The sequence below is a fragment of the Dermacentor albipictus genome, chromosome 5, assembly GCF_038994185.2.
Source record: "Dermacentor albipictus isolate Rhodes 1998 colony chromosome 5, USDA_Dalb.pri_finalv2, whole genome shotgun sequence".
In the NCBI taxonomy this organism is placed as follows: domain Eukaryota; kingdom Metazoa; phylum Arthropoda; class Arachnida; order Ixodida; family Ixodidae; genus Dermacentor; species Dermacentor albipictus.
In genome coordinates, this window is record NC_091825.1 from 28,151,138 (window position 1) to 28,166,253 (window position 15,116).

Below are 15,116 nucleotides of genomic sequence, written 5' to 3' on the forward strand. Positions count from 1 at the left end.
AGCACAGCAGAGAAGTGGCTACTGAAGGTGGTTCGACCGATAACTGTAGAAGCGTCATTCAAAACAAGTAATTGTTCTCCCCTTCCGGCGGCGTTTCCTCTACTTCCTTTTTGAATAAAAAGATGTTGATCCATAAATAGTCTCAGAAACAACGCTTAACTTTTTTATTATTCGCTTTTGCTTGCAGTTTGGTTGTTGCCTTGGCTCTCTCCCTTAATATATCGCTTAATTTCTCAACTCCTTGCGATTTTTGTTTCCAGTTGCCAATTTTGCACGTGAAGTGCTATACAGTTAGGGAAAAACAGACGAGGTAACGGGCGACAGTCATCTTGATTATGGGTTTAGGGTTATTGCAGGGTTTCATGATGGACGCTCTTTCACATTATTTTATTTCCCGCCTTATCTAACCCATATCACGTGTATATGGTTCCGGGCATCTGCCAGCGTCGCCGCGAGCCGTAACTCAAGAAAATAATGAAGCAAAGGGAAAAGTTAAACGCAATTGGCGTTTTCTCCGGCCGCAACTCGTTTCATGAGAGTACAGACCAGCTGAGTAACAGCCGCATCCCTCTCCTGGTCCCTGGATCAGCCTAAACAAAGAAGGTTGAACTAACAAAAGCAACAGCTATGCGCGTGACGGTTGAATAGATGGTGACAACTGAACGCATCTCGAGTTAATCGCACGGGTGCGGAATCTATGAGAAAACTGTCCTTCACATTACAAGAGATGCCGATAACTACCGCCATCTGAAAGGACTGAAAAAGGCAGCATAATGCTCACCGATGAACAGCTGCCAAGTCTCAACAATGATCTGACGGCGCATTAGGAATGTGTGAGGAGTGGTGGCGTGGGTGGGGAGGGGGGCTGGTATACCACTTGATTTCGGGGGGGGGTGCCGGCCCCCCCCCCCCCAGAGTACGTGCCTGCTGTAGCCACTGATGTAAACTGAACGCAACACATTTACATTCTTTTTTCTATATAGCTATTACAACTGTCCGCTCCACCAGACTTTTTTATTTTTCTATACATAATTTTTGCAAATTACGTAGTGGAGGAGGCACAGTTCTAGTCCTCTAAATGAGTTGCTCGGAAAGCCGTCATTACTTTCCTAATGGAGTGAAGTGCATAATGGGCTAATTACCAAAATATGGTTTAGCTTGAATTACCTTATCGCACATATTAAATTTACGAAATGTAGGCCGTGAGTTTTCAGGTTTTCGAGAGAGGCACCACTTTTGGTATATGGGCCCGTGAGACTCGCAATAAATGCGGCCTTTTGCTCCAGTTCATTAAGGAAACCTGGTTTGATGCATTGAAGCAAAAACAAATCTGGACCTTCAGCGCACTTCGTTGTATAGCTTGGGATGACATATCCTAAAACTAGCGTCATCCTGTGAATTCATTCCAATTCGATACGTATTGCGAACACACCGGTTGAATTCGAAAACTGCGCTATTACCTCAGTTACGGCTGTACGTGCCGTGATGTAATTACCACAAACGTAATTAGCGAAAAACTGTTAATCAAGCGATTATGCGCTTCTGTTTCCCGCGCAGCTATGTCCGCCCATTCTAGTTATCTTGCCTATGTCCACCTGATGAAATTCTGCTTTCTGCCTCATGCGCTCTTTTTAATTATTTCTGTGTAGCCAAAAAAAAAAAAACAGTATTCTCAACTGCAGCTAAAGCCTACGCAATGCGAAGCATGCTTGGTTTTGCACAGAATAGTTGTTAGGAATCGTAAGAGCGTTCTGCAGTGAACGGTCACCGCTCTTTCGACACGTGTATTATATGGGTCGTTCTGACAATGTATGCTTCGGCACATACCTGGGCGTATGCTCAGTGTCACTAGGAGCAGCCTACTCGCGCGGACCCTCGCGCTGTACACGTTTCGCTGCATTTTTCTAAGCAAATTGATCGTTATGTATGCTGAAATGGATACGCTCACTCAAACAGACCGACACAAGCGATCCGGGTGTACGGGTCCCTTAATCAAAATTTATATGGGGGCTTGTAGATGTCACAAAATCTAACGCCAACCACGATTGTCGAGCGTTGCCGTGTTACTCGAAAGGGGTCGGATACCCGTAATAAAAAACTGATTTTAACTAACACCTCTGAGAACCATTTTGGGAGGTGTTGGTTTAGCTCGTCCAGAATGCTTCGTATTAAAACACCTGGCAGTAGGCAATCCAGCGTTGATGGTCGTGCTGTCATCTGTCGTTCCAGCATTCTATTTTAGTTTTTTTTGTAGTGCCACGTTCTGTCGCGAAAGATACAGCGCCTTGTGAAATGTAGACGTACCTGTAGAACTTGTCGAACAGCTTGTCGTCGAGTTCCATTTTGTTTAGCAGGTCGTCCCATTCGGCTGGCTGCAGGGACTGCATGCCGAACGCGGCCTTTGCCGCGTACTCCAGATGCCAGCGAGGCTCTCGTGGGGGGTCCACGTTTGCCTCTGTCAGGTTCATTAAGTACGTCTCGTGGTCCAACACAGCCTGCGCCAATTACAGCTTGTGTTATTGGAAACGGCCTACGTCAATGTGGCCCACAGTTGTCCGCTTTAAGGCGAGATGTCGTTCAGCTCTATTTACACCTCATCTAAGGACCTTTACCAGTGTCAGCTGCTACGCGCGTGTTTAACGCATGATCATATTCATCATTGCACGCTCTCGTTGCAAGATGTTTGCGGATAAGACATGAATCACATTTATTTTCAGACTGTGCTATAGGTGCTGTTCGCTGTCCATGTAACTCTCTTGCTTCTTTTTTTTCCTCGAACAACACTTCATTGCCAAGAATTCATTATTGTCAGGCAGCCTCAACAAAAGTATCCTACAGCCTTCAGTTAAACTTTCTTAAGTAGTCAAGCAACGCTAACGCCAGTAACTCTCAGTACAGAAAACAAACTTCATAGCCATATACAGTACTGAATATGCCGCGGTGGCCGTGGTGTACGTGAAAGGTAATTTGCTTGCTGCAGACGATGTATCGGCGATAGGGCACTGAAATAGCGTAACTAAATAGTACACAAGTTGAATTTACGCAAGGCATTTTAATGCTTACATGCCTAACTTATGTTACAAATAGTGAAGGGGGGGGGTGAGTCTGACGGTCTAATTTTGCAATTGTTCGCGCTCCCAATGCTTAGTGCACCAGTTTTAAAAGACGTTTCACGTCAAAAAAGCGCCCGGCTTGCGAATAATTATTTTTTTCGTTCTAGTTCAAGCAACATGCTTTCATACATGTGCTGGGTTCTTAAGACTGCTTGTATAGACACCTTCAAGGTGCTCATTCGTGGAGAAATGCTTTACCCAACGATGTTGCTCAGCGGCTGTGACGTTTGTGCCAGTGAGCTCGAGGTCTTGGGGTCGGTCTGGGTCACGACGGCCACATTTCGGCGGGGGCGAAATCCAAGAACGGTTGCGTGCTTAGCTTTATGTGTGTAGGGTAAAGAACTTCAGGAGGTCAAAATTATTCCGGAGCCTCCACCATGTCGTACCTCATAATAGTATTCTGGTTTTGGCACGTAAAACAATTTAACGTTTAATTTGATCTTAGATCCATTACCTTGTATGAATACCTTCTTCCGCAAGCGGAATAGCCGAAAGTGGACGTGGACGAGCCCGAACGGTGAGACTAGAAATGAAATAGACTTCATACTCTGCGCTAACCCTGGCATCATACAAGATGTGGACGTGCTCAGCAAGATGTGCTGCAGTGACCATAGGATGGTAAGAACTCGAATTAGCCTAGACCTGAGGAGGGAATGCAAGAAACTGGTACATAAGAAGCCGATCAATGAGTTAGCGGTAAGAGGGAAAATAGAGGAATTCCAGATCAAGCTACAGAACAGGTATTCGGCTTTACCTCAGGAATAGGACTTTAGCGTTGAAGCAATGAACGACAATCTTGTGGCCATCATTAAGGAGTGTGCAATGGAAGTCGGTGGTAACTCCATTAGGCAGGATACGAGCAAACTATCGCAGGAGACGAAAAATCTGATCAAGAAACGCCAGTGTATGAAAGCCTCTAACCCTACAGCTAGAAAAGAACTGGCAGAACTTTCCAAGTTAATCAACAAACTTAAGACAGCTGACATAAGGAAGTATGATATCGATAGAATTGAACATGCTCTCAGGAACGGAGGAAGCCTAAAAGCAGTGAAGAAGAAATTAGGAATTGGCAAGAATCAGATGTATACGTTAAGAGACAAAGCCGGCAATATCATTACTAATATGGATGAGATAGTTCAAGTGGCTGAGGAGTTCTATAGAGATTTATGCAGTATCAGTGGCACCCACTACGATAATGGAAGAGAGAATAGTCTAGAGGAATTAGAAATCCCACAGGTAACGCCGGAAGAAGTAAAGAAAGCCTTGGGAGCTACGCAAAGGGGGAAGACAGCCGGGGAGGCTCAGGTAACAGCAGATTTGTTGAAGGCTGGTGGGCAGGTTGTTCTAGATAGACTGGCCGCCCTGTATACGCAGTGCCTCATGACTTCGAGTGCACCGGAATCTTGGAAAAACGCTAACATAATCCTAATCCATAAGAAAAGGGACGCCAAAGACTTGAAAAATTATAGACCGAGCAGCTTACTGTCCGTTGCCTACAAAGTATTTACTGAGGTAAATGCAAATAGAATCAGGAACACCTTAGACTTCTGTCAACCAAAGGACCCGGCAGGGTTCCGTAAAGGCTACTCAACAATAGACCATATTCACGCTATCAATCAGGTGATAGAAAAATGTGCGGAATATAACCAACCCTTATATATAGCTTTCATTCATTACGAGAAAGCGTTTGATTCAGTCTAAACCTCAGCAGTCATGGAGGCATTGCGGAATCAGGGTGTAGACGAGCCGTATGTAAAAATACTGAAAGATATCTATAGAAGCTCCACAGCCACCGTAGTACTCCATAAAGAAAGCAACAAAATCCCAGTAAAGAAAGGCGCCAGACAGGGAGATACAATCTCTCCAACGCTATTCACTGCGTGTTTACAGGAGGTATTCAGACACCTGGATTGGGAAGAATTGGGGATAAATGTTAATGGAGAATACCTTGGTAACTTGTGACTCGCTGATGATGTTGCCTTGCTTAGTAACTCAGGGGACCAACTGCGATGCATGCTCACTGACCTGGAGAGGGAAAGCCGAAGGGTGGGTCTAACAATTTATCTACAGAAAACTAGAGTAATGTTTAACAGTCTCGGAAGAGAACAGCAGTTTACAGTAGGTAGTGAGGCATTGGAAGTGGTAAGGGAATGCATCTACTTAGGACAGGTAGTCACTGCGGATCCGGATCAGGAGACGGAAATAATCAGAAGAATATGAATGGGCTGGGGTGCGTTTGGCAGGCATTCTCAGATCATGAACAGCAGGTTGCCATTATCCCTCAAGAGAAAATTTTATAACAGCTGTGTCTTACCAGTATTCACGTACGGGGCGGAAACCTGGAGGCTTACGAAAAGGGTTCTACTTAAATTGGGGATGACGCAATGAGCTATGGAAAGAAGAATGATAGGTTTAACGTTAAGGGATAAGAAAAGAGCTGATTGGGTAAGGGAACAAACGCGAGTTAATGATATTTTAGTTGAAATCAAGAAAAGTAAATGGGCATGGGCAGGACACGTAATGAGAAGGGAAGATAACCGATGGTCATTGAGAGTTACGGAATGGATTCCAAGGGAAGGGAAGCGTAGCAGAGGGCGGCAGAAAGTTAGGTGGGCGGATGAGATTAAGAAGTTTGCAGGGACAACACGGCCGCACTTAGTACATGCCCGGGGTAGTCGGAGAAGTATGGCAGAGGCCTTTGCCCTGCAGTGGGCTTAACCAGGCTGATGATGATGGTGATGATGACCCTGTTAGGTGCTTGGTTTCCCTAGAACTTACATGCTTACTTGAACGAAGTTTCCTTTGCACGAAGTCCTTTAAAGCCCTTGAAAAATGTTTAACCTGAGTAAAGTCAGCGTAGGGCACTAAGGGCAGCCATCTGTTTTGTAAGAACTCTTTCGCGACAAGATCGCGCCGGTATAAAGACGTCTCGTCAAGTTGCCTACTGTAAGCACGGTTCGACGACTCCAGCTCCTACGCGTTAAAAAATCTCGGAATGTTCAATCAATTCTTCGAAGCACGACAGATAAAAAAGAATCACTTGATTCGAATACTCGAGGATGTTAATCAAATTGGCCTTAAAGCAGTACCGACGGGATATTTCCGGCCCTTGGTTTTCGCCTTTAATAAAGATCAGGGACCTTGCGCTGAAATCGAATAAAATACTGAAAGCCTTAAAGCACCATAAGTAGTTTATTGTAGGAGCTTTTCTGTAGCCAGTTATGGTTGCGTTTCCCAGGAATTGACCGCGTGATGAGGTTACGCTGCAGAAGGTGGTCACGTGGGGGCAGGAAATCGCGACGTTTGGCCCTCACTTTGGCTCGTTCGGTTACCTCCGATGCTCTTTGTGACGCCCGTTGTAGCAGCGTAGCGGACGACCGAAGCAGCTGGGGCGATTATCGATACATCATGATGTCCTGTTTCCACATGACCATCCTGAGCGTCATGGCATCATGACATGGTCGCTTCTCATGGGAAACGAACCCGGCTGTAGAAAAGCTCTAATATTAATTTACTTATTTAGGATTCTGTGAGGCTTGCCGGTGTTTTGCCAGTGTTTCTAGATCTAGGATCTTCACATACCGCAAGAAAATGTAGATTGAAATTGCGCGTCAGTACTCGTTCAATTGTAGCAAAATTAAATTAGTAAATCAGGTTTCAGTTTGTATGCGAAAAACATAAAAGTAAAACCTCATTTACCTTTTATGTATGGTTTCCGCTTACATGCGGCTTCTGTTAAGAGGTCCCAAGTAAACGAACAATGGTTCCCCATGTTCATTAGAGTGAAGTTTTACTGCACTTTCACAGTATTTTCATAAATATCGCGACACTGGTTACTGGGTTCTTAACCTCGCTATGCATGTTATTTATTGTGGACGACCGAGATCTTCACAGACGTCTTCACGTCAATGAAACGGCATATTTTCGTGCCGCCACTGAATCTCTTAATCGGAAGTTACATTAATCGGGTGAACGTTTCCCAGCGCGACTTCCACTTTCTCCCTTCGACAATCAATGCTGTTCGTTCCTTTCAGGTTCTCATTCGAGGGATACTGCGACCATTTTTATTCAATGTTGAAAGTCTGTATGGACCGTGATTGTGCTTTTATCGAGTTTAGGTGGTACCTACCCACGTGCTGTTGGTGTAGTTTCCGTCGACGACGTAAACGCGGTAGGCGGGGTGACCCGAGTTGAATGTGGTGGTGCTGGGCGCGACGTAGGCTACCGAGAACGGCCTCCTTCCCCGGTAGTGCTCACGGGCAGGCTCGTAGAAGAGCTCCAGTTCATCGTTGTGCGTGTGCCCAAAAAACTGGGCCCGCACCGTCGACTCGTACCTGCGCACGAACACGAGACGCGCGGGCGTGCCCTGTACTATTATTCCCCCACGTGCCAAGCAAGCTGTCATTGTACGCGCAAGCATAACCGGCCAGCTCTTCAAAGCGGCAGTGTTTGTCTAAGGCCGCGAAGCAAGCGAACGAAAAAGGCGCCTGGAGGTGAAGGAAATCAGGTGCCGGGAATAGTACGAAGGAGCCTGCTCGGCGCGCGGCACAGTATGTCGCCACCTTGAGGAATGTTGAGCGAATTGCGGAGGAGTGTGGTAAACTGGGTTGACCTCCTCTTGCAGTTGCTACTCGTTTTCTTTGCGATGCACCCACAGTTGGTTCGTCTCGTGGTAACGTCGTCCTCGCGCGCCGTGCGCTGTGTGTGCAAGTGAAAGCGAGCGACGGTGAGCCGACGATGGCGGCTCAATCTCGCGTGCGCTAGAGCAGGAAGCGCGCCGTATTCCGTCGCATGCATTGCACCGTGGTACCGGGGGTGAGCCGACGATGGCGGCTCAATCTCGCGTGCGCTAGAGGAGGAAGCGCGCCGTATTCCGTCGCATGCATTGCACCGTGGTACCGGGGGTGAGCCGACGATGGCGGCTCAACCTCGCGTGCGCTAGAGGAGGAAGCGCGCCGTATTCCGTCGCATGCATTGCACCGTGGTACCGGGGGTGAGCCGACGATGGCGGCTCAATCTCGCGTGCGCTAGAGCAGGAAGCGCGCCGTATTCCGTCGCATGCATTGCACCGTGGTACCGGGGGTGAGCCGACGATGGCGGCTCAATCTCGCGTGCGCTAGAGCAGGAAGCGCGCCGTATTCCGTCGCATGCATTGCACCGTGGTACCGGGGGTGAGCCGACGATGGCGGCTCAATCTCGCGTGCGCTAGAGGAGGAAGCGCGCCGTATTCCGTCGCATGCATTGCACCGTGGTACCGGGGGTGAGCCGACGATGGCGGCTCAATCTCGCGTGCGCTAGAGGAGGAAGCGCGCCGTATTCCGTCGCATGCATTGCACCGTGGTACCGGGGGTGAGCCGACGATGGCGGCTCAACCTCGCGTGCGCTAGAGGAGGAAGCGCGCCGTATTCCGTCGCATGCATTGCACCGTGGTACCGGGGGTGAGCCGACGATGGCGGCTCAACCTCGCGTGCGCTAGAGGAGGAAGCGCGCCGTATTCCGTCGCATGCATTGCACCGTGGAACCGGGGGTGAGCCGACGATGGCGGCTCAATCTCGCGTGCGCTAGAGGAGGAAGCGCGCCGTATTCCGTCGCATGCATTGCACCGTGGTACCGGGGGTGAGCCGACGATGGCGGCTCAATCTCGCGTGCGCTAGAGGAGGAAGCGCGCCGTATTCCGTCGCATGCATTGCACCGTGGTACCGGGGGAGGGGCTGGAGCGGGATCATTGTGCTTCGGCCGCGCACGGTCGCGCGCGCTTAATCTTGAAAGCGATCTGCTTTAGGCGCACAGTCCAGGTGGACCGACGGCTGGTAGCTTTGCGTACGCTCTGTTTTCACCGCTGAGTTTGCGTTGAAGCGCGATGGACAGCACAAAGGTCACTGCGCCATCTGCTGCTGCTACGATTCCTAGAGCCAGCGTTTTGACAGCGACTGTCCGCAGTCAATGTTCACAACGGGGCGTTCTATTCCGGCGGCTGCTGCGTGTGGCGCGGCCGCGCGAGCGCCGTCTCGAATACTGACACGCGAACTCCCTTACCTTTTACGGGTGAGCGCTTTCACCGTCTAAGAAATGTTATCGCTCAGCGCAGGATGCGTCTACATCTATCGGAAGTTTCTAGAATGTTATCGATGCTTCTATCCGCTGTCTCTTGTCGACGAACCTCGTGTAATCTGCTTGCATGCATGCGCGACGCGATTGGCGTAGAACTTTGTGGAAGGCACGCGGGTCCCGGTAATTACTATGGAACTTTCGACGACTCATCTATAAAAGCCGACCCGCTTGACTCGCTGATCAGATTTTCGGCGATCGCCGACTGTGTTCGCCGTTTTCGTTGAGCATTGAGTGTAGCCTGTTTTTCCGGGCACAGGTTCGCCCAATAAAGTTAGTTTTGCCATTCACAGTTTTATTGCTGTGTCCTCAACCGTCACTACCACGTGACAATAAGATCTATAATGCAGACAGCGTAAGCGTCAGGATGCACCGAGGGCCGATAGCGTCGTGTGCACCATAGCACCCATGCCCTCGCGCGTCATCCACGTTCAGGCAGCGAAACGTCACTAACTTTTTTTTTTCTGCTACCACGACGCATCATTTCTGCTTAGGGGGGACTGCAAGTCCTTTAGCTGTTGACTGTTACAGGGTGTCCCAGCTAACTTGCACCAATATTTTAAAGATACCCAATAGCTCTAGACAAATCGCACCGACTGCATAGTAGCCGTAGTCGTATGTGCCTATGGCCAGTATTTTTTGCATCACGAAGTATTACTTAATAAATTACTTTTAATTAGTGAACTTTTTAAATATTGCTTGAATCGCAAACATATCAATTACAAAGTTGTAGGGCACCTTAAGTGACCCCCGAATCAAGGATTTATTTCGTGCTAAAGTGGTCCTGGTTGTTTTCTCTAAGAAAAAGCAAAATCCGGCGAAGTACGCGAAAAACGAAATAGATGTGCACTCGCACGCCGCTACTCAAGCGCCTACAAGCAACCATTGAAAAATATACGGCACGCATTCTCTTATCGCTGCATCGTACAAGGCTCCGCTACGCTTATCAATACGTCAGCGGTGTGTTCTCTCGATGCCGCGACCATCACATAGCGTGAAGTCATGTATCGAGCTGCCGCCTCGAGTAAAGCCGTGTATCCGTGGCTATTCGCTTGGGAGCACTTGAATAGCGGCGTTTGAGCGCGTACCTATTTTGTATTTTAGATGTTTCGCGAGCTTTTGTTTTTTCTCGGAAAAACCAACGAAGGAAAGCTGAGCACTAAACAAATGCTTGATTCGGAAGTTATTTGAAGTGCCTTACAACTTGGTAATTGATATGTTTGCGATTCAAGCAATAATCAAAAAGTCCGATAATTAAAAGTAATTAATTAAGACTGTCGGATGACAAAAAAATACTGACCGTCAGTATATACGACTACGGCTACTGTGCAGACGGTACGATTTCTTTAGAGCTCTTGGGTATTTTTAAAATCTTGGTCCATGTTAGCTGCGACACCCTGTATAATTATGCATGTCACAAACCAACCCAATCTGGCTAGTATATCCCGCAATATGATTAACGATGCTGACAGAGCTATAAAAAACTATATTGGCTTTCACTGCGTACAATCATGTCCCGATAGGGTCACTTGTTGGTAAGAAATTTGGAAGATTGAACTTTATACTAAAATTATAAATTCTGATCTCCGTCTCAGCTTTTGCCCTGTGCTATCTATTCTCTTCAGAACACAGTCGTACGATCTGTCCAACCCTATAAGTATCTCGTCGTACATGTTACATGTATCTAACGACATATCATGGTCTGCTCGCGTAAATTACACCATATTTTAGATACAGTGTATTGTTTTTCGTGGATATTCACCATTAGAAAAACTTAGATATGTAACATCTGTTGGTCCCCGGGCAAAGAAAGCTTCCTGAGTATACGATCCCTGTTAGGTAATTCTGATTAACAAGCGGGAGGCCGGAGGAAGCTGTAGCTAGACTAGTTTGCAATCCACATCGGTAACAGCTTACAACAGCGCACATAGGACACGCAGGGAGACACCTGCAGTGCCGAGTTCACCATTGACCCTCTAGCTGTGCCTCAAGTTCGCAAGGTATCCCACGCTCTCAAGAATGGGGCAAGTAGGCATGTTGTGCCACTGTTCTTCTTTTTGGTTTTTTGTCTCCGTGAAACCGGGAAAATTGTGGCCGCGCAACTACACCGGCACAAAGCACTGATATCGAAAATAGCATGAGTGGCTTTGTAAGATGCTTCAAGTGGGCCATGTGTCCGATTCCGTCATCATTCCGGGAAATTTAACATCGGCCAAACATCATAGTTTTTACGATAGACTAAAAAAGCATGCTCAGAAAGGTGAAAAATCAACAAAAGGAAGCAAAGTTTGCGCATGTTGTTCTCCCGTTTTTTATTTCTTCTTTCTTCCTTTTCTTTTCATATGGGTGTGTGTTACAGTTCGGTGGAACGCGTATTATCGACAGAAGCTTAAATAATGCAGGTAGATTTTGCTTTAGGAACAATATTTATACATAGAAGTAAGCACATGTGCGGGACTGTAGCTTTCATTTTCCTTGTTTCCATCTGAGCTTAGCTTCTTGGAGTACAGATTGTGAATACTGGGCTGTAAGAACTCGCGCTGAAGTAGGCGGTTGTGACCCTGTACCAAGCATGAGCCGCGATCCTCTCTATATGTCGGCCCTAACATGGCTATCAAACACTCGGTAGTGACTGAGCATGTGTTGGTGGGCTAGTTGGTTAAGCATGATTACAAAAACGGCGCCGAATAAAACAACACACGAAAAAGGGATACACGAGACAGCACGTAGGCGCACTAACAACTGAGTGTTTTATTTCTTGACATAGTAATATATAGCTGCTGTCAAAAAACAACAAGAACTAAACAGGGCAGTCATCTGCATCGCACAAGGAAGCGAAGATACAGAATAACATTTTAAGAGTAACTCTCAAGATATGCCAGTTCCTTTGTCGAAAGCGACACTGAGGCTTCACTGACACATTCAAGACCGCGCTTTTTTATCTCAAGCGCTTCCAATATCTCCCTTGTGAGTAGATGGTCAGCTCTATACAGAACACTGGTTCTATCAAAATCTGGGATGCACTTGTGCACCTTACAATGCGCACTTATATGACCGGAGAGCTCGTTTTCCATCTTATATCTATGCTCATGTAATCTGTCATTCAGACATCTGCCCGTTTGGCCTACATATGTTGAACCGCACGACAAGGAGGCCGAATAAACTACTTTCTGTACACATCTGACATGTTTCTGCCCATGTTTTTTTGCGCACACCTGTTTGCACAGACCTACAACAGCATACCTACAACATCATTAGTGGATACTGGTGCTACCGTTTCCGTCATGAGTGTGACTTTCAAAGAGAGGCTGGGTCGGAAAGTTATGTTCCCGTGGAATGGTGATGTGACGTTTCGTGCTGTCAGTGGAGAGGGCTTAGTTCCCCTTGGTATTTGTGTTGGAAGTGTTTTGTTCGGAGGAAAAGATCTTAAAACAGAATTTCTCGTACTACCGCGGTGCACTCATGATGTGATTATCGGGATTGACTTTCTTCAGGTTTGTGGTGCATCCATTAACTGTGGCACAGGCGAAATTACTTTGAATAGCGCGCTTCTCACCACCCTTGCCGACACATCCTTCCAAGTGAAAAACTATTGTGTTCTTTCGAACGATTTACAGCTACCGCCTTGGTCGCGGTCACGTATCTCTGTCAACTTCACTGCTGCCGACCTTTCATCGTTTGACGCACACGTCCAGCCACTTACGTCGAGCTGCGCAAAGAAAGATGCATTTGTACCGCGCTCTGTCATGAGAGTAGTGAATGGCGCCTCAAATTTATGGGCTTTCAATTGTTCTTCCGTTGTGACATTTGCTAACCTGCCGAACTTTGGCGTGATACGGCGCAGCTTCAAAGCCACAAATGTGCGGCAATGCTTGATGAGGTCGGCGACCGAGGTGAGACATTCCTTTCCGATGAAATAATTGTACACATCCTCGGCTATGCCTTTGAGAAGGTGTCCAACCTTGTCCCCTTCGGACATTCCAAGATTGACCGTTCTGCAAAGTTTCAGGATTGCTTCTATGTACGTAGTGCAGGTCTCACCTGGGACTTGAGCGCGCTGAAGCAATGTCTGCTCCGCCCGCTTCCTTTTCGTGGTTGAATCGCGGAAGCACTCTGTGAGGTGAGTAACAAAGCTGTCCCACGTTGCGCAGATATATTCATGGTTCTCGAACCACACTAGTGCAGTGTCTGTGAGGAACAGAACCACATTGTCGAGCTGAGCCGTGTAGTTCCAGCCGTTGTACTTGCTCACACGCTTGTAGTGGGTTAGCCATTCCTCCACGTCCTCGCCGAATTTTCCTGAGAAAGAGCGAGGCTCCATTTAATGCATCCAGGCACCGGTTGTTCGCACTGGAGCAGCCAGAGAAGGCTGTTGGTCACCGCTGTGGCACATCGGGATCTGAAGTGATGTTGCAGGCAGTCGAGCGAGGCGTCGGCTCCGGCGTGGCACTTGCTGCAGCAGCTCCGTCGTCTTGGTCGAAGTACCCCGCACCTCCACCACAAAACTGTTACGGTTAATGTTAAACCGGCTTTATTTAAAGGACGAGATTGATGGTGAAGTCAAGATGGCGTCCCTAGGCTGCTCCAGCCAACGTCTGCTTTCCCTTCTGCTCGCCCGGCTCATGCCGTAGCAATATATATATATATATATATATATATATATATATATATATATATATATATATATATATATATATATATATATATATATATATATATATATGTGCTTTTTTCACGCTCAATTGGCTAAAAAAGAACCTGAGGATGAAGGAAGTGCGCTCATTGTCAATTAGTACCTGATGCATTCGTACTAGGTCATCCGCGTGTCATCCGGGGGTGCCGTCTGTGTGAAGCTGAGGCCAAAGAGGTGTGTTGCCTCCGCCAGGAGGCCTTAAAGGTCCAAACACCCAGCATCGGCTCAACCCCCAGGATCCCTCTTTCCCCAGACACGGCTAAGCCGCGCACGGCTACAGGCGGGAAGGCCCCAACCCTCGTGTGCTAGGGTACGTGGTGTTGCAACCCACCAAACGCCTGCTGATGCAGATGCCCCTTCGGGGTATTCAATTTTGTCTCGAGAACGTATATTGACGACCAATTATACAGGACAGCAGACAAGGATGACAAGGCCCGACAAGGTCTGGGAAGGACACAGACGCTCGAAATGCATTGGGTAAGGCACATGAGCAAGGGCTTGTAAGATAAGTAAAAGCCCCATACTTCGCGGTAAACGTGTCAACCACTTCTCGTACTTTTCCTCTTGTTAAAGCAGAGTAGAGAAAAACGTCGAGAAAATAATCGCCATACCAGTCATTATTTGTTGTTTGCGCTAGTGTTTGTTTTAAATGTGCTAGTAAGTTTTGACAACGAGGATTCGTAGAGGTAATCTTGTCACATGATTTCCGAGCAACTTTCTTTAACATTACATGTTTCCCTGAGCTAGTTCGCTTCTTAAAATACAACCTTTGTGCTGCAGCAGAGGCCGTTGCTTGTGTTAATCCTTTTTAATTGCTGTCACGCTATCCGCAGCTTCGGGCTGCCAGAGAAAAAACACATTATTTCTTCTCCTTTTCGCGCCCCATAGGAAGAAAGATTACCGATTTTTCCCCCGATTTTTTTAGCATAGCACCCAAATTGCACCCCCCCCCCAATTTCAATACGCATAAAACCCGGAAATAAATTACGCTATCTATTTACTGACATAAAAGCATGACTAAAAAGCTTAGCGACGAAGATATTAGAAACAAATTGTGGCACCAAATTTGCAACAACGAAAAAAATATAAAAAAAGAAATCAAATGCGAGATGTGGCTAGAATGTATTCATTGGTTTCTTCTTTTTTTGTTTCTTTTCGTTGATTTTGCTAGAAAATATGCGACTTTACCGGGAGGGCCCTTA

General features: G+C 47.2%; 1 protein-coding gene across 1 annotated transcript in view; it reads right to left on the minus strand.

The window, feature by feature from the left end:
* LOC139059861 (sphingomyelin phosphodiesterase-like) overlaps window positions 1-15,116 on the minus strand; it is a 118,288-nt gene that overhangs the window by 49,613 nt on the left and 53,559 nt on the right. The window contains exons 11-12 of the mRNA XM_070538333.1: window positions 7,243-7,447; window positions 2,305-2,495 (exon numbers count right to left, since the gene is read on the minus strand). Coding sequence (XP_070394434.1) covers window positions 2,305-2,495; window positions 7,243-7,447 — 396 coding nt within the window. The remainder of the gene's footprint in view (window positions 1-2,304; window positions 2,496-7,242; window positions 7,448-15,116) is intronic.